This window comes from Monomorium pharaonis, chromosome 2, assembly GCF_013373865.1.
Source record: "Monomorium pharaonis isolate MP-MQ-018 chromosome 2, ASM1337386v2, whole genome shotgun sequence".
NCBI classification, from domain to species: domain Eukaryota; kingdom Metazoa; phylum Arthropoda; class Insecta; order Hymenoptera; family Formicidae; genus Monomorium; species Monomorium pharaonis.
The window spans coordinates 10,403,969-10,422,029 of NC_050468.1; the positions used below are offsets into that span (position 1 = coordinate 10,403,969).

General features: G+C 35.5%; 3 protein-coding genes across 8 annotated transcripts in view; 1 reads left to right on the plus strand and 2 right to left on the minus strand.

The window, feature by feature from the left end:
* Positions 1 to 129: 129 nt before the first annotated feature.
* LOC105832082 (tRNA-splicing endonuclease subunit Sen15) lies at positions 130 to 2,327 on the plus strand. Of its 2 annotated transcripts, XM_012672715.3 has the most exons (4): positions 133 to 328; positions 914 to 995; positions 1,056 to 1,227; positions 1,448 to 2,327. In XM_012672715.3, exons 1-4 carry the CDS (start codon positions 305 to 307, stop codon positions 1,722 to 1,724), a joined length of 555 nt encoding a protein of 184 aa, XP_012528169.1. In that variant the 5' UTR covers positions 133 to 304; the 3' UTR covers positions 1,725 to 2,327. The 2 variants fall into 2 exon arrangements, with proteins under 2 accessions (XP_028050280.1, XP_012528169.1); XM_028194479.2 differs by lacking the exon at positions 914 to 995 and having other exon boundaries at positions 130 to 328.
* LOC105832078 (serine/threonine-protein kinase N) overlaps positions 2,143 to 18,061 on the minus strand; it is a 35,955-nt gene continuing 20,036 nt past the window's right edge. For 3 of the 4 annotated variants that reach the window (XM_012672710.3, XM_036282682.1, XM_012672708.3), the window contains 15 exons: positions 17,546 to 17,649; positions 16,716 to 16,923; positions 15,839 to 15,993; positions 10,701 to 10,952; positions 10,480 to 10,630; positions 10,323 to 10,410; positions 9,883 to 10,238; positions 9,574 to 9,815; positions 8,525 to 8,689; positions 7,686 to 8,003; positions 7,456 to 7,607; positions 7,101 to 7,320; positions 6,909 to 7,016; positions 6,696 to 6,836; positions 2,143 to 6,541 (listed from right to left, as the gene is read on the minus strand). In XM_012672710.3, the coding sequence (XP_012528164.1) occupies positions 6,398 to 6,541; positions 6,696 to 6,836; positions 6,909 to 7,016; positions 7,101 to 7,320; positions 7,456 to 7,607; positions 7,686 to 8,003; positions 8,525 to 8,689; positions 9,574 to 9,815; positions 9,883 to 10,238; positions 10,323 to 10,410; positions 10,480 to 10,630; positions 10,701 to 10,952; positions 15,839 to 15,993; positions 16,716 to 16,923; positions 17,546 to 17,649 (2,804 nt within the window). In that variant the 3' untranslated portion in view covers positions 2,143 to 6,397. The remainder of the gene's footprint in view (positions 6,542 to 6,695; positions 6,837 to 6,908; positions 7,017 to 7,100; positions 7,321 to 7,455; positions 7,608 to 7,685; positions 8,004 to 8,524; positions 8,690 to 9,573; positions 9,816 to 9,882; positions 10,239 to 10,322; positions 10,411 to 10,479; positions 10,631 to 10,700; positions 10,953 to 15,838; positions 15,994 to 16,715; positions 16,924 to 17,545; positions 17,650 to 18,061) is intronic. The other variant, XM_012672711.3, reaches the window with a different exon arrangement.
* LOC105832080 (A-agglutinin anchorage subunit) lies at positions 11,082 to 15,690 on the minus strand. 2 transcript variants are annotated; one of them, XM_012672714.3, is made up of 2 exons: positions 12,824 to 15,690; positions 11,082 to 12,721 (listed from the first exon to the last, which is right to left on the minus strand). In XM_012672714.3, the coding sequence occupies exons 1-2, from the start codon at positions 13,730 to 13,732 to the stop codon at positions 11,432 to 11,434; spliced, it is 2,199 nt and encodes a 732-aa protein (XP_012528168.1). In that variant the 5' UTR covers positions 13,733 to 15,690; the 3' UTR covers positions 11,082 to 11,431. The 2 variants fall into 2 exon arrangements, with proteins under 2 accessions (XP_012528168.1, XP_012528166.1); XM_012672712.3 differs by having other exon boundaries at positions 11,082 to 12,724.

Sequence of the window (18,061 nt, forward strand, 5' to 3'; positions counted from 1 at the left end):
GCACAACCAAGAGAAACTTTACTTTACCTCGAAAGATAAGCAAGTCATGCTCTCCTCGGGTTTTTACCATGTGTTTCAATTTCTGACTCTAAACACCAGATGGACGATCGCCACGCCGTAGAGAAACGCACGTAGACCGTAGAGACGTAGTACCGCGGGGTAACTTGGAACTATCAGCGAACACATGTGTCATTTCCCAACTTCCTACTGATGTCTCTCTATCAGTTGTGATGACAATTAACGGCGAGTTGTGTCTCGCCGAAAAACGGGTATTTAACTCCTGCGTCTCGCGTGCACGAGAAAGATGTATGACATATGTCATCCCAGCGTGAGTAACCGTTTTACTTGATAACTGTGAAGACATATGGATATTTTAAGCGGTAGACCTAGACGCTCGATAATATTGTACAGTATTCTTCTAGACAATTCAAAACAAACTCCTCAATATAGCCTTCAGACGATCAATAATATTCATATGAAATATTCATGGGCGAATGCAAGGAGAGATAGGAAGGGACGTTTGTCTCCTCCCCTAAATTTTGGTAAAAAGAAAAAAGTAAATTATGAAAATAACGTTTACGACAAAAAATTAAATCATTGGATAATGTTCACACTTTATTATATACTCCTATTTATTATATACTCCTAGGAGGAATAAAAAAAGAAGAATATAATAGAATAAAAAAGAAGAATAGAAAAGAAGAATTTAATAAATTGAAATGAGCAAAGATGTTGAGAGAAGTTTAAATTTTAATCTTCCTCTGATTTAAATCCTGGATATACCTGTAGCAATGTTCGAATATTATACAATAATATTGAGTGCTCTAGGAGTCGCTTATTCTGCGAATGTGCATGCCTTTATGTATAAATATTCAGTGAGATTATTTTGCTATCCTTCAATGTACGCTTACAGTATTATCATCTGTGCAAACTCGGCTGTAATGACCCGATAAAAACGAGCACCGCCTTTTATGTCTACATTGAGATATGCGAAGGTAGTATCGAGTTTAAATGGATGATAAGTGCACAATCCATTCTTGGGATGGTTTTTTCAGTGAAGCGATACTGGGATGTCAAGTACAAGTATAACGAAGAACTTGACCTAATCTATTTCGAGGTAAAGAAAAGGGAGCATTCTCAGTTGGAGATCTACATACCATGGCCGACCAAGTATAACATCTGTCTTGACAAGATTGAGAAAATGCAACAGTTATTGCAAAATGAACAGTAATTCTGCAGTTCTTTTTTTCTACTTTTAATTCCTAATCCATAACTTTAGATCTCTTCTTTTCAGTTAAACTTTTTGTATCATTCAATTTTCTTTTCAACATAGAGAGGAAAAGATAAAATAAATGATACAAGAAATTCAGAAAAGAATAGACCACTATGGATTTTAGATATTTCAATTTTATTGATTTACGAGTCACACACTTTTTTTATCCAACAGATTGACATTCGTATTTAAATCTGAAGATAGTAGCAGTGTTTTCTATACGATAAGCGCTGGTCTTTCGAAACCAGCGCCACCAGAAGTGAGTAAGCAACGAAAGGAAAAAGCGGAAAAGATACTTAATTTGGAAAGTGAAATTCGGAGAAACATAACAAACTTATATGAATTAGCGAAAACTTTAGATTCTTCTCACGAAACTAGCAGTCAAAATTGTAATTCTGACTTAAACACTACTGAATCTTCAAATATTAATTCTAATTTGGAAATATTATGATACTATTTCTCTATTTAATATATAATTTTGATCTAATATATGTCTGTTGTCTGTATATCGGTATTTATCTGTTTTTGTTACACACCTTACAACTTATGTATCAGACGCACAATAGTTAAACGCATAAAGAAATACCAATTAACGAAGATACATTTGAAATAAAACCAATATATTTGTAATTTTTTGTTGTTAGCCATAAAAAATAATTTTCATTAGCATAAATAACTAATAATTAAAGAAGGTGCATTTAAAAATATAAAGAAAGAGATGTATATCTTTAATATTTATTTTTTAAAGTAATTCACATATGCGGATTTTGATAATACCTCTAAGGATTGCATAATTGTTTAAAGTGATATGTGATAAGCTGCCACTGCAAGTATATATGAATTAAATAAATTATTAATTTTTAAAAATCTTCATCTCTAGCCATGTATTATTAGTAAATACTACAAAATATGAGGCACATAAATTTTCTTATAAAACTAATGATAAATATAGCGAACATTTTAATTCAAACTTACATCTAAGTAATTGCTATGTAATTATGTTATATATAAAAAATACATGTAACGAAATAATCGAATAAAAAATCTTCATGAATCAAAAGTAAGTCTATCTACAAAACATCATGTAGAAGGTTTGTATATATGTACATAAAACTTTTAAATTATCGCATTTTCGGACCATACATATTTCAAAATTATTACATAATTTAATTTATCCTGTAAAGAGCTGCATTTAATATCAGTGGAAAAAGTAATTTGTTCATACATAATCTTATAATGTACATCAAAGTATATGTACATTGTAAAACGCAAAATAAAAACCCTGATATTATTTGACCTAGAAATATTTTATCATTCAAAAATGGTTATACAATTTTCAGAATAAACTTCGGCAGTTGAAAGTAGCATAAAAAGAATGATATTGTATAGCTTTTTTCGCTATGTAGGACATAAAAATAATATACATGTCAATGAGTACCTAAAATCTAAAGTAATATTTTTGTGAAATATAAATTTTAATGTTAAATTAATGAAAAGCATAAATATTCCCTCCGTGCTCAAGATTCCATTTCAAATTGCTATAAAGCTTTACAAATTGATGCCATATTTTTCTTCTGCCTGTTTTTCCAATAAATTCGTCGTGTAAATTTTCATGAATTTCGTATCCTTGTATTTCAAAGCCGTATATAATATATATTATATAAAAAGATTAGATTTAAAATTTATATATATTAATAAAAAACAGACACATTAAAAAGTATCCATATGTTTCAAATTATCTTCCACTGTTATATATATTCGAGATCTGAAACCTGAAAATATTTTAGAAATACCTAAAATATTTTTCCACAAATTTGAGAATCACCCTACGTGTATAAGAATTATATATATAAAATAGATGCCAAATTGGTTATATATATATCAATTTATAATTGCAGTAAGGCAACTAGATCTCGAGATACTCGATCTATCACTAATGACACAGTTAACTTTTCACAATACTCAATAAAATTTTACAAATAATTCTGGTCATTACATATTTATGCCTTATTAATATTTAAAAAAGTGGTATCACAAATAAAACTTGGTAAATCTCATTGATAAGATTTCAGCAATCGATATTTACAATTAACAAAATCTGATTTTAGTTGTTTCGTAACACAATTAAACGCGAATTTGAAATAAAATTGAATGTTATGTTATAATCAACTTAAACAAAATTTACCAAGTTCTATTTGAAATATTCTTCCCCATTTGCATCGATAGAATGTTCGTAATTTAATCTTCAATCTCAATTCTAATATACAGACAGGTCGAAAAGATTTATATACAATATCAGATTACTTCGGTTCTTACTAGAAATTTTCTACTTCTATTGTGTATTGCATATTACATGTAAAAGATTGTTCGATTATCGTAGGCACCTTTTGAGAGATGGGTGAAGTGTATCATGGATATATTTAGATTGCGTACATGTTCTAGAAACCTTCGAAATCCGGTAGAGGATTAATTATTAAAGCTACATTATGTATGTAAAGCAACCATAAAGAGCTTCGCGATGATTAGAAGGAAAATTAATTTAAAAGCTTTTTATAAGTAAAATCTAATAGCTAATTCCAATATTACGCAGCTTTCAGATCATTCTTTGTTAGATTAAAACTGAATCTTAAAACATGTTCAAGTATGTTCGTGATAAAATGTCTTGCAATAGTTAATTAAGATTGATTGCGCGTACAACATCAACAACTATTAAACATAGAAATATCATTATTATTCTCTCGACACATTTGGCTATATATTTATATATACATGATGTAAGAAGCACATGAACTAGTAAAAGTATCTTATAAACTAGAATATAAAATGTACATAACTAAATGATGAAATATAGCAAACATAATTGCATTACATGTTAAACTAAAGGACTCTGATACATGATGTTAATGCGCTAGCTTCACATGATGTCATAGGGCTCGTACGGTCTAACGTCATCTATAATCTTGCAAAATTAGCTATACATAAATGGATTAAATTTCCAATTATCATAACCGACGATATATGGTTAGTTTAATTAAAGCGCTGAATGTTAATGTCAGTATGATCATAATTGTTACACATACATAGCGCCATTTCAATTTCAATTCTTTATCACATGAGCATGAGCAAGTATAGCTATATTTTGATTTACTTTATGTTGTCTTAATGAATGTTAATATTGTTTTTATTATTATTATGATTATCCTTTAAATTCTATAAGGATATATAAAATCTGAGTAATTGCATGTATTACTATACAAATACCAGTACGTAGATAACGAAATGTTGAAAATAATATATCTTCACGCAAAAGGAGAGACATCCATACATATTTAATACTAGCAACAGGACAGTGTTTGGAGATCACTTCTGTAAGAAAAATGTAATCTAAAATTATACTCATTTATATGTGGAAAAACTTCTTTAGTCAAAATACTAATAGTTTCATCACTTTTTCCTTCGCTTGAGAGAAATTGAACGGAACTTCCAAAAATATTTCTATCATGACCTCATTTACAATATTATCGTATCAAACTAGAAATTGTAAATTCATATATATCAGCTACATGTTGCTATGTGTAACTCATATATGGAAAACCTGAGATTCGATAAAACAAGTTTCTAAAATGAAGTTCGTGCATATTAATTTTTAGTAAATATTCTGTGAAGACTTTATTTTCTATTTTTTCATATTGTTCTCCCCCTATCCTCATTAATCACTATACAATTCATAGCATGTTCAAATCATTCCAATTTATGGGTCAAAAAGAAGAAAGTATTTTTGGAAAACCAGAAAATTAGAAATCCTGACGCAATTGTATTGTGTGAAAAACAAAGCTAAATCGAAAAAACAACCACAAAAGACGAGTTTCTAAGACAATAAACGAATTTCTAAGACAATAAATCAACCAAGCTGTTTTTGTCAAACAAGATAATTCTCCATCAAAATGACAATTGAGAATTCAATACTCTATGATTGGAACGTCTATGCAAAAAGTCAATTTAAACATTAAATTTGTATCACATTGGATTGAAAAATGAAATAAATTTGGTAAATTTTAGCCTAATGTTGTTACGCTTTTTTAAGTTTTATAATTAATTATTTTTGATTTAAGATTATCTTCAAAATTCAAATTCAGACAATCAATAATAACAAAAAGAAAGATAAAATTCTTATTCCATTGCTAAAAATTTATTTATTTCTAAACTCTGTACATGCAACCAAGAGTGCTGGAGACAGTTCAACTCATAACAAGAGAGTATTTATTTCTAACTTTTCTGGCTCTCCTAGTTATTATTGATGGTGGATACTATAATGGTCACTTACTTTAGAGATTTACTACAACTTATATGAAGAGATGTCTTATCTCGAAGTTCTTAGCAAAGCTATTCGTCAGACAATGCTTATCTCGAAGTTCTTAGCAAAGCTATTCGTCAGACAATGACTAATCGAGCACCAAGATTAAATCCATTCGCATTATAAGTTAAGCACGTGACATCAAACTCGCAAATCTTTTAGGTTTTTGGTAGTCATCGTGACAAAACAAAGAAATTAATGCTCGAAAATGGCATAATCCTAAATGTCTTTCCAAAATATATAAATACATAAAAAACAAAAATAAGAATTTTATCCTTGTTATATATAGACTGTTTTAGTCCCAAGACATTCAAAATGTCTTACTAAAACATCTCTTTTCTTTAATTAAAATAAAATAAAATAAATCTAAACTAGATTAGTTTTAGTTTAATTTCAAAATGTTTGAAAGAAAATTTATTATACAAACGACTATTCAATGACTACCAACAATTTCAGCTCATCTGGTTATACTCGAAAAGTTAAACGAGATATTAGTCTCGCTAACGAATTAGCTCTCGACTTGTGAAGTTACATTCATGCGCACTCCACAACTTTGGTTGAAAAATTTCTTTTGTAAATGTGCCTACTGTGATTATTAATATAGTATCCAAAATAAAGAATTCTATACAAGATATATAATGACATACAATATATATTGCTCAGATAAACAAACGCGCGTGTAAATACCATCAGTTGCGCGAATTCCATAGTGTAAACTTTTTCTTCAATTATGCTGATATTTTCGCATCGAAAGATATCAATCATTACGGCTAGCACCAATCAGCCATGTAAGTAAAGTCTTTAAAAAGACTCTGTTCTAGGTCGCTGAGAGGCCGAGGATCTTTTGGAGGCGTTAATTGTGGCTTTTCTGATGTAAATTCTTCATCGAAATTACTTACATCTTCCACCGAATGCTAATAACAGAAACATTTCCATGCAAAAAATATCATATTTAAAAAAGATCTCATTCTAATCTCTAATATTTTAAGTTTATTTGTATTAACAGATACAATCTTTTTTTTCTTTTTACATCTAATTTTATGCATGATAAATTAAATCGATACTTACGATTACTGGTACGAAAGGTGGTTTCACGCGTCTTAGGAGTAAATCATCCCAAGCTATATGTCTGAAAAATGCTTGTTTCTTAACATCTTCAGCGTCTCTTTCGCTGCTACCTAATCTCCTGTCTGGATTCTTTCTGAGTAGCTGTTTATACAAAATATATGTGATAAGTTCTATATTAAAGAAACAGAAAAATGATAAAACAAAGATACTTACTCTTCTCATAATTGCAATTGCTTCTAAAGAAAGAAATCTTGGATATCGTACTTCATCATTTACAATGGAATCAAACACTTCTTCTTCGTCATCACCAGGGAAAGGGGACTGAAATACATTACATTTTTAATTAATATTTCTTATAAGTAAATTTTAAACAAACTAAATAATATTTTAAAGTAATAATATTACCTCTCCAACCAACATTTCAAATATTAAGACTCCAAGACCCCACCAATCTACAGCTCGCGTATATGAAGTCTCTGTTAGCACTTCGGGCGCTAAGAATTCAGGAGTACCGCAGAAAGTACCTGTTCTGTCTCCAAATCCCATACCTTCTTTACATAAACCAAAATCTGCGATTTTAACATAACCTTCCGTATCTAATAGCAGATTATCTAATTTTAAGTCTCTGTAAATATAAAGCATACCATTAAATATATTATATATATATTTATTTCTATAAAAAATATATATATATGTGTGTGTGTGTGTGTGTGTGTATGTGTGTATATTACTTAGTACTTAGTCCAAACTAATTATATACCTATAAATAATGCGATTTTCGTGCAAATATTGTAATCCAAGAACCACACAAGCGGAATAAAACACAGCACGTGGTTCCCCAAAAACATCAGCATGTATGTGCATCATAAGATCACCGCCAGCTGCATATTCCATTACAAAACATACATGTGCCTAAAAAGAATTCATCTTCCTTATTTTTTCGATACGAATAATAATAAAAATACTGAAGAGAAGAATTATTATCGGTACCTCAGTTTGAAAGCATGCAAATAAATTAACAAGAAAAGGATGGCGCGTCGTGTTCGCTACTTCGAATATCCTCTTTTCAGAAAGCAGTGATTCCACTTCATCTCTAGCTATAATATCTCCTTTCTTCAAGGCCTTAATTGCGAAGTACTCTCCTGTGTTTCTATATTGCGACAGTATTACTTTGCCGAAATGTCCACGGCCGAGTACGGAGAGCAGTCTAAAGTTCTCCAGAGTCATACCAGTGAGTTGAGAATGTCTTCTTGACTCGTAAGCACTATCTCTATACTGGAGAGGTCTAGCTGGCATTTCATATACAACCTGAAAGCCAGAAAATTTAAGTTGAAACAACTAGTTATGTATGTTGGACTATATTATTCTGAAGTTAAGTGTATTAAAAGTTAAATGTATAATACAGTTTTATATATATATATATATATATATATATATATATATATATAATAAATGTATTAAAAAATTACATGTTAGTATATAAAAAATAAAAACATTAAATATATTATAGATCTTAGACAATGGCAAGTTGTGCTGCAATATTGCAAATTTAAATATTTAAATTATTAAAATTTTTATGTAGTTATTCATTTTATGTCTATGTAGCATTATTATAATTAAAAATGCATGCAATACAAGGCTGAAAAATTCAAAGAGAAAAAGAGTAGAGATTAATATAAGGTAAACATGCATGAAATAATACACAAAATCAAAAATAAAAAAGCTTATAGTATAAGATAAAAGCGTTACAAAAAATTTGTTTTGTCAGTATTTACATGCACATATTAAAGCAAGCCAAGCAATGCTGTGTGTATGTGGAGGGTATGTACCTCATCCTCAGGAAACTCGACGACAGGTTGGGGCGAGGGTGTGCGTGGAGAGGGTGGTGCAATCAGCACAGGGCGGGGCTCTGTCACAAGGGGCCTTAAATTTGCACCTTGAGGCCCGCCCTTTTCCTCGTTGAGGAAATCAAACTCTCTTAATGCGCTCTGTAACTACATTACTACCTCTTTAGCTCTAATGCTAGAGTGAAACCGCAGTAAATTTTAGATAAAATTACACGCCAAAATTATTTAAATTACACATGCTGTACAACTAATACATAATTTACATTTTAATATGTATATTTATTCTATAATGATTTACATGATTTATATTGGAAGAGTTTGGACATGTTGTTTTTAAAAAATTAAAAGAACAGTGTAAATATATAAAACAATTGATATAGCAGCTAGAAATCAGGAAATCGATATTTCCACTTAATAAAGAAACTATGTGTAAAGAAATTACAAGATATCTTTTTAAAGCAAGTGCAAATTAAACTAATACTACTTTTTTATAATTTGCAGAAATACCTAATATATCTCTGATAACATGCGGCATCGATATATATATATATATATATATATATATATATATATATATATATACATATACATACTTATATACATATATACACATACATACATACATACATATATACATACATATAGCCATTAAAATTATAACTTATAAAGAATGAATCTATTTATCATATCATACATTTATTTTATAAACCATATTATCCCATAACCAAGATCCCCAGCCTTGAGATTGTAATACATATTGTATAAGTATAATAAATTATATACGTTTGTAACGTAATAAAACTATACATATATCATTTAACAGCGTAAACGTATAACGATTTTGTAACAATTGTAACAATTTGCAATAACAATTTGCAAACTTACATCTTTACATCAAAAGCAAAAATTAACAAATATAATACAATAAACAGCCTTTATAACAAATAATATTATTGCATATCAATACGTGAACTTTTTCATTTAATAATATATAAGATATATAACAAACGTGCATGTAAAAAAACACTTACCTCTTGGTCCAAGGGTTTTGGAGGTGGTGTAGGTGCAGGCGTAGAAGGTTTCTTTGTCACAGTTGGTGGCGGTGGAGGAGGATGCTCTGGAGGACGTGGCAGAGTTGGACTACTACTCGATGCTGACATACCTAAAGGCCTTGCGCCACCCAATCCACCTTTTTCTGGATCGGGCACTTCCCCTGGAGTTTCAGGCTTATCTTCTACTGAGGTATCAAACACAAGTTGCACCGGTTGTACTCCTACAAATCAAAATACATAAGATATCTTAGCGAAAGATTTTAAACATAGACAATTTTGAATCTTTACCTGACGGCGGACTTTCTGAGTTTCTGGAATTATGTAATGAAGGCGCCGAACGCTTAAGTAGCCTACCCCAAGTTGCGACATTTATATTCATTTGATTTGCTCTTGGGAAATTTTTCACTTGCTGCTTAAAGATCTTGCGTTGACGCTGCAATTTAGGCTTTCGCGATATCATCGGATTTAGGAATTTTATTTCTGCAAACAGGAGGCCTTGCGGTTCCAATTGTAGAGCCATACCATGTCGAACGTCATCAATAAATTCTTCTAAACGTAAAAATTTGACAGCACAAAGAGATCTCCAATCTTTCCAATAAATGCCTATTTCAAGTTCTCTTGATTTATCAAGCTCAATAGAAAACCTAGAAATTGTTATTAAACAATGAATATGGTAATGAAGATAATTGAGTTATGTAAGTTAAGTAATCAATTAATATTAAGTTTACCTTTGGTCCCAAGCCTGTTGGGAACATGGACGCCAACTAGTTTGCCCTACGGTTTGGTTATCCAATTTTATAACTGCCATAATATCATCTGGAAGTGATAATAATTAGTAACAAATTCAAAGATATTGATGTTATTTTCAAAATATCAAAAACTTACTGCTTGTTTCATCTTTCACACTATATGATTTACTTGAGCTGCGTCCTGTGACACCTTTAACAAAGCTACGTAAATCAGGACTAGCAGGGTGTTCCCTTCTCGTACGCCCAGGCACTTCTTCTGCTAAGTCTTGACATCCCATTAATCTTACCTAAACACATTGCGACATGTAATACAACGAAATAATGTCGTTGATCATTTAATTGTAATCTTCGATATACCTCTAATTGTCCCGTGACAGCGGCGCATCTTGATACCGAGGCTGGTACAGTGGCTTTACCTTCCAAAGGACCACGAAACGGTTGCAATGATGTATACGTAACAGGAACTGGACTAGCCGACTGCACGCTAGCTAATTCTCTCTTTAATTGAGCTGCAGTACCGCTGTCAGGAGGTAGCTCTTGCCTTCTGAGTTCGAGAGAGTATCTGAGTAAGTCCAATTTTTTACTGGATTCCGCGAGACTTGCTTGTGCCTATAGTAATTTATGATTTATGCAATAACATGCCATAACATTAAAAGATAAGTTATATTTTATGTAATATTATAGTTTAATATAAACAAGGTATTATATACAGTGTATTATATATGTAAAACACACAAATGATGTCCGACATAATATTTATTAACGCAATCAATATAATACATCTGTGTTAATTTTATAAATGCTCAATTTTCAACAGAATGTTTTTTTAGCAGCCCTTGTCAATAATTTAGATAAAAAAAGCTATGTATAGAGAGTATATGGAATATTTTAATATAGATATAAATACATATATTATAAATTAAGCGCACAAATCACAATATAGTGTCCTCAATCGCCATGAATGCAACGGAACGCAATTTACTGTGCATACAAGTCTTACAACATAAATAAATAAAATGGAAAGCATTTCGTGTCTTGTAAAAACTAAAGAATCAATAAGTTAAGAATCCTCAGAAGCTAATATAAAATCAGATGCCACTATTTTTTCGCGATTTGAATGCTAAATGACGTTCAAGCTCACTCAATGAAGAAGATCGTTCTCTCGCTTGATTCTCAAAATATCTTCGACAATGTTCGCACGAACACGTCGGATTTTTCGAGGGACCTATGTGATGTCCAGGTTTTCGAAAGGCATTGATTACTGCTCCGAATTTTGAGGCTTTTACGATATGATCAGTTCTTTCTCCATAAGGTGTAGTGAAGGGAGAGGTTACGCGGGAGGGTATGGTCGAAGGAAGGGGAGAGGGGCTCTTCGATCCGAAAGGACCGATACGATCGCGTAAAACTTTCGGAACGTAATCTTTGCGTATTGCAAACTGAGAGTGTTCCTCTTGAGCATTTCTGTGTTCCGAGCCTAGGTCAGTCGTATAAGATTCCTCCAGTTGTCCCTTGTCCGTACGACGAATCATCGAATCTCTTTTGACAAATCGTGATTTTTCATCGCCGGATACAAAACTCCAACCGACTGCACCGCTCTCGTCAGAATCCTCGTCACTTTCTCCAGACGACAAATTTATCTCGTGTCTCTTGAAATACTCCCTCATTTTCCTGTTCTGTAGCAGATGCCTTCGTTCAATTTGTGGCGATCGCCAGGTTCTGTTTCTCTCATTACCAGCTTTCGCTAGAATATCCATTCTCCGTATTCTATCGCGATCCGTAATATTGGCGTATTCAAAACTGTCGCAAGGCGTCAAACCAGATTTATTGTTGATCAGGGACTCGATGTCGGAGAATGTATCTTTTGACGATGTCATAGTCGTTGATTCGTAGTCGCACGGTGAGAGGGCCGTACTAGACGACACTGTAGACCACGGAACGGAATCGAGGTCCCGTATCCCGCTGTATGAGCTGAATCGTGAAGGATAAAGGGAACTCAGAACCTCGTCGCTGTCGTAGCCCTTCGAGCTGGCCAACGAGGGCATCCTGATCGGCGTGTTTCTGAAACTAGCGCATCGTTGCTCGATATTGCGCTTCAGAAACGCATTTGCATCTTGAAATCCTCGTGGTAAGTTGTCCGTCGCTTGAGTATGAGTAACCTTAACATCCTCATTCTCGAAGACAGTCATGGGCGTGCTACGCTCGTCCTCGCTGATCGTATCTGTGCTGGCGTCGTCGGATCCTGTGCAGTACACGTCGATATGTACCGTCCGGGACTTGCGCTTGCTACTGTCCTCTTTTGCGGATGAGTCCGATTTGTCTGGATCGACCGGAGAACTGGTACTGGTATTCCCAACTGGCGCCGGAGGCGATCGGATATCCTGCTGCAAGAAAATAACCGTCGCATTCGAGACTCGTAGTAAACACTCTGTTTACGCATACGTTTACCGTATATATATCGCAAAATTCGTGATAAAACTCACCTCCTTTTTCTGCTCGCTACGCTGGTGAATACCAGTGCCAGACTTCCTCCCAATTCTGCTGCTGTTTACAGTCGATGACGAGCGCGCCGATTCGATGTCTGTGGTTTGCGATGCCACGTCTTTGCTTATCGCAGTGGCCCTACTGCTATTCGCGGTCTTTTCCGCCACGCGGGTACAAAAGTGCGTGGTGAAGGCACTCGACGCGCTTCCCTCCGCACAGTCCTCACAAACCTCCGGAACCGTACTGAACTGATGACGCGAAAAGACGTATTGATGCGAGGCTCGATGGTGCGACCACTGGTCGACGGACGGAGCAGTCTTCGAGAATTCGGCAGACGTGGCTTTTTCGAAATTTGGCTTATTCGCGCCCGCGGTGGAAAGCACGATGCTACACGTGCTCTTACATCGACGATTGTTTTGCTGGGACGGACGTCGCGTGGGCAATGATGAGTATGTGTACGGCGAGAACTGTTCGCTGTTGTAACCGGAGTCGGAAACGTTCGCTCGGCCTATGGACGAGATAGAGTCGTCGTTGCCAGACGAGCCCGAGCGTGGCAGAGTGTAAGATCCGCCTGACGATCTCTGAGACGGCCTCGCGGGCGGGGTAGACGTGAAGAGTATATTGCCCCGTTGAAAGCCGAAGCCGCCGGCGGTGCTACCCGACGACGGGAACGCGTTGGACGTGGTGGCGGCTGATGCCGGCGTTGACGTCGAGTTCGGCTCGCTCGTATTCCAGCGGCATATCATGCGAATGCCGCCCGCGTCAGTGGTGGTGGTGGTACCCGGAGGCATTCGCACGGTCTCGGAGGTCACCGCGTCGCCGTGGCGGATCGTGACTTCGGCGCGCATGAGCCACGGTGGCACCTGGCTCGAACTACCATCGCCCGAATTATCTTGACGTCCGTACATCTCGCGCCCCTCTGCCTCCTCAGCCTCCGCCGTGCCTTCGTCCACCGCACGACATTATTGTTATCCAATTGACTCTGCTGCCAGGAGAATACGTCCGAGCGATCTGCCTTCTCCTCTTCCTCCGTACTACCGAGGAGACGATGATGCGATTCTCTCGTCCGTACCTTTCTTCTGTTCATGGATTTCAAGTCTTTCTGCCTGAACGTACACGAAATGCCGGCGTGCAATACCCGTGACTGTTCATCTGACTCGATTCCTTAATATATTAAAAAGTAATCTTATGTAATAATGTCTATTTAAGAGTTGAGGCGTACGCAATCTTCACAATCTCGTTCGTGGCGTAGTTTTTCCCGGAAGGATGGTAATACTGTGGTATTGCATTGCCACCGATCTATTTTCGGGTTTCTGTGTGTTCGAGAACTATCCGAATACGTTTCTTTCCGCCTTAACGTCGCAAAGTTTTAACACCGATACCTAAAGAGAGATTTGACGTGAGCGTCGCAACGATCGTTGCTTTTCAATTATTCTTCATGCATTAAATATTTTTCTTATACGATTCGTGAAACAGTTAACTATGTGCCAGTTTATCATTACGTATTACTCAATACGTTTTGCGATTGTTGCAACCACCGCGGTTTTCATCTCCCGTAAGGCAACAAAGTGAGCAATATAGAGCGACGATGTATAAAATTAGCACAATATAAATTTGGAGCGACGTACGGTCGGACTGAGAATATTATATGTGTAATAAAGTGGTATTTTTCATACGCTCGACGGTCACCAATGCAATTATTGTGCGCAATAACTAATGCACGTCCAGGCGAGATACATTGTGGTGCAAAAATCGGTGTGTCGAGTTCCTTAAAAATTTCAGTGGACCATTCAGTCTCGATAATCGCCGACAGTATTCGGAATATCTTACGTGAGCGTGAAATTATTTAGCACGTACGATCTAAAAGGTAACGGATCAATTGTCTCTGAATGACTCGCATTACACACATCCAAGCATCCAAGGATCAAATGAGATTCAAACTTCCGCTAACGGATTGTTTATGGCTCCGCCAGAGAGATTTGAGCATCCAGTTAGTATACAAGTATCCTGACAGCTTAAATCGATTCTGAAGCAGACGTCAGTCTTCTTTGGAGCGCAGCGTTCGAGAAGAAAGAGAGAGAGAACGCGGCGGGGACGATTACGAACGGGCTATGATCATCGGGCGGCTTCGTGTCAGTCTTTGGGCTCGAATCATAATTAATGGCCACAATTATCCAAACGCGTGGTCGATATCCTGTTGGATGTGTCCACTTGACGGACGTGTACATTCCACGGGCGCCTCCTTCGCAGTCGGCCGGTGCACATGTCGTCGGTTTATCGCGGTGCTTACGATACTGGGTGATGCCAGTTCTCCTCGAGAGATGGTAACTAAGCGCGACCCGAAAAGGCGTCACGAGAAACGGCGGGGTGGCGCGGGTATTCGGCGAGCTATTTTGAGAGAGGCGCGTATACGCCGCCACCGACTCTCTGGGGTCCACGTCGACATGCATTACGCCGCCGACGTCGCCCGCGCGATCCGCCTGTCGACAAGAAGTCGTTTTCGTACCGGCAGACGCATACCGACAAACGCCCTCGCCGAAATCACATCACTGCTCGCACAAGATGCCTACCTCAACGCTATAAATTTTCGAGAACTATTACAAATTGGCTGGAAAATGTTTTCCTAATCGATTAATTTATAACAGCTTAATAATTTCATAACAAATATGATTTATTTAATTTTAAAAAGAAGAGACAGTTACTTTTCATCTAACGAATAAGACAGTGGGATATTCTCATATATTGCGTATACTGATTTGTAACAAAAACCTTGTCTTGTTGCGCTAGAAACGGAAATTGTCCGCGCATTGTATATTTTCATCGAGAGAGAGATGAAGTCACAGAACTTCCACGTTATTATCATTTCGAAACAGCTCGGCGAAGTGACGTAAATGGTTTCCTTTAACGCTACATACATACAAATACACCTTTCGTAGATTGCGTGTCACGCGTAGACTCCCGCTTCCGTTTTCCACGTTAATGGATAGTAAATTAGAAAAAAAAGGACGGCCTACCTCAGTTAAGGCCTTCTTATCAGCGACTTTGGCACTTTGTAGAAGACGTATCACGTTCTTGGCACCTTCTACGACAGCTGCCTCTATTCGTAATCGATGCCGCAGCTCCTCCACCCTTTCCTCCAACGCGAGCTCCAGACTGGGTTCGTACCTGTCTGTAAAAGCATTACACTTATTCACATATTACATTCGACAAGATCGCACTTGTAATGCTAACCATTACTCATACAAAAGCTTTCATTTATCAACGGCACATGATTATCTTCTTACGTAATGTATATCCACCCACGCTTTATAGCGCGGAGGGAAAAAGTAAACTATTATTCGCGCGTAACGAATATATCCTTCAGCGAACAAAGCGCTTCCTTCCAAGAAACGCCATTTACTACAATAACGAACGTACTACGCAACATTGTACTTTTATATCTGGATACATGAGCAGAAATTCCTGAGTGAGATACGAATGTGTAGCGCGTTCTGAAACAGTTTCATTACCGCAGTAAATGTCAGCTTACTGTCTTCATTCCGTAAACTTCACGTTCACAATGATATGTATACAGCTTAACTGTGGTCGTTCAAACAATTAAAACGATGAAGCTGACGATACGCATGAATGTTCGACAGAATTTAATAAAACTTTAAATAGCGAATACCAGTATTTAAATAAACGTAGCATTTTAGCCGCAGATTCCTGATCTATATATGATATTATGAATTCATGCTAGTACACAACTCATCTTCAAGTTTACTATAATATAGGAGAATCGATTATTTTACTTGTAGAAAAATATTTTAAGACACATTCGAGTATCTTTTTTTCTCTAAGGTCTTCTCGTTTAAAGTTTGTATACAAAAATTTTTATTAATTAATATATACCTTTATTACTAGCTGTTTCGCCATTCGGTGGCGGCGCATCACCACGCTGTTGCTGTTGCCGTGCCTGGCGCACCTTCATAATTCGCATACGTAGGAACTCGATTTTGGCGCGGGAATCATCTAGCATTTGTTGAGCCTCCTGTAGCAATTTTTTGTCACGATGGCCGCTCGTTAAACTCTGTATCATGTTTTCAGCACCCTGCTTGACCTAACGAGCATAAAACAAATTGGATGACATTCTACACGCATACACATTTCATTCTGTTATATAGCATTAAAAATTTTCTCCTCAATTTAACATATTCAGTGTACATGAAAAAAAATTAATTGTTTTGTCAAAAAGAGAAAAGTATAACTGCAGACAATTAATGCTTCTACATTAGCAAGTAATAACTGCAGAGTCCAGACGCGTTAGTCTAATTATTTCAAATCCCCGCGTGATGTAACGAGAGATTATTTTTAGTAGGAGAAAAACTGCGAGCGACTCACTGCGCTGACTCATGCGAGACTGAACAAGAAAAGTGAAAAAGAACTACTGAAGTTCTGCGTAATCATTCGGAAAGCGTTGCACATAAAGACTGCGAGTCGTTTATACTCTAAATATATATATTATATAAAAGTGCCCATATTTAATATAATTATTACTCAAGAGAACATTTGTTATTTCGTTATCGGTATTCTCCGATATCACAACGATTGCTGCTAAATATCTTGACAACACGACAATTCGATATCACACAATGTCATCCTTGTTCACGGATATCGCAATTGTCCATTTGATTCTGAAATGCATATGATTCAATAATGAATCTTCAGCAGACAAACTCTACCTTCAATTCGATATTGAGCTGCTTCTCCAAGGACAGAAGCCGAAGATCCGTGAATAGACCTTCTTGACTCGGCGACGAAGGCCCCATCGGTGATAGAGGCGTGTCTGAAACAAAAATAGATTCACGAAATGAAAAAAAAAACGATATGACCTAATAATGTATCGGCACTGATATCGACGTTAAATGACAAATGGGATATTCCGATAAAACGAAGCGCTGTACAACGTGAGATCAAGTATCGTAAAAAAAAAATATATATATATATATACAATAAATTAGATATGTGTAAATCGTTCAAATTTAAATCGAATCAAATCAATGTGAGTTTGATTCAGAGTTGGCCGGAAAATTTCAGTGGGTGGAAAAAATCATAGTAAGTTTTTACCGTCCCAGACTTTATCCAAGTGAAATAAACAAACAAAAACTAAAATAACTAATATGTAACACTAAAATATATATACATATAATATTTTATTATATATAATATTATATATTAATACATAACAAAAACTCACT

What these genes read in the sequence shown, in the direction of transcription:
- LOC105832082 (XM_012672715.3), top strand. Translation starts at nt 305, where the DNA reads ATGTATGACATATGTCATCCCAGC. An exon ending in ATGACATATGTCATCCCAGC is followed by an intron (nt 329 to 913) that starts GTGAGTAACCGT and finishes GTACGCTTACAG; the next exon opens with TATTATCATCTGTGCAAACT. An exon ending in CAGTTATTGCAAAATGAACA is followed by an intron (nt 1,228 to 1,447) that starts GTAATTCTGCAG and finishes TTTATCCAACAG; the next exon opens with ATTGACATTCGTATTTAAAT.
- LOC105832080 (XM_012672712.3), bottom strand. Translation starts at nt 13,732, where the DNA reads ATGTACGGACGTCAAGATAATTCGGGCGATGGTAGTTCGAGCCAGGTG. An exon ending in GTAGCGAGCAGAAAAAGGAG is followed by an intron (nt 12,725 to 12,823) that starts GTGAGTTTTATC and finishes ATTTTCTTGCAG; the next exon opens with CAGGATATCCGATCGCCTCC.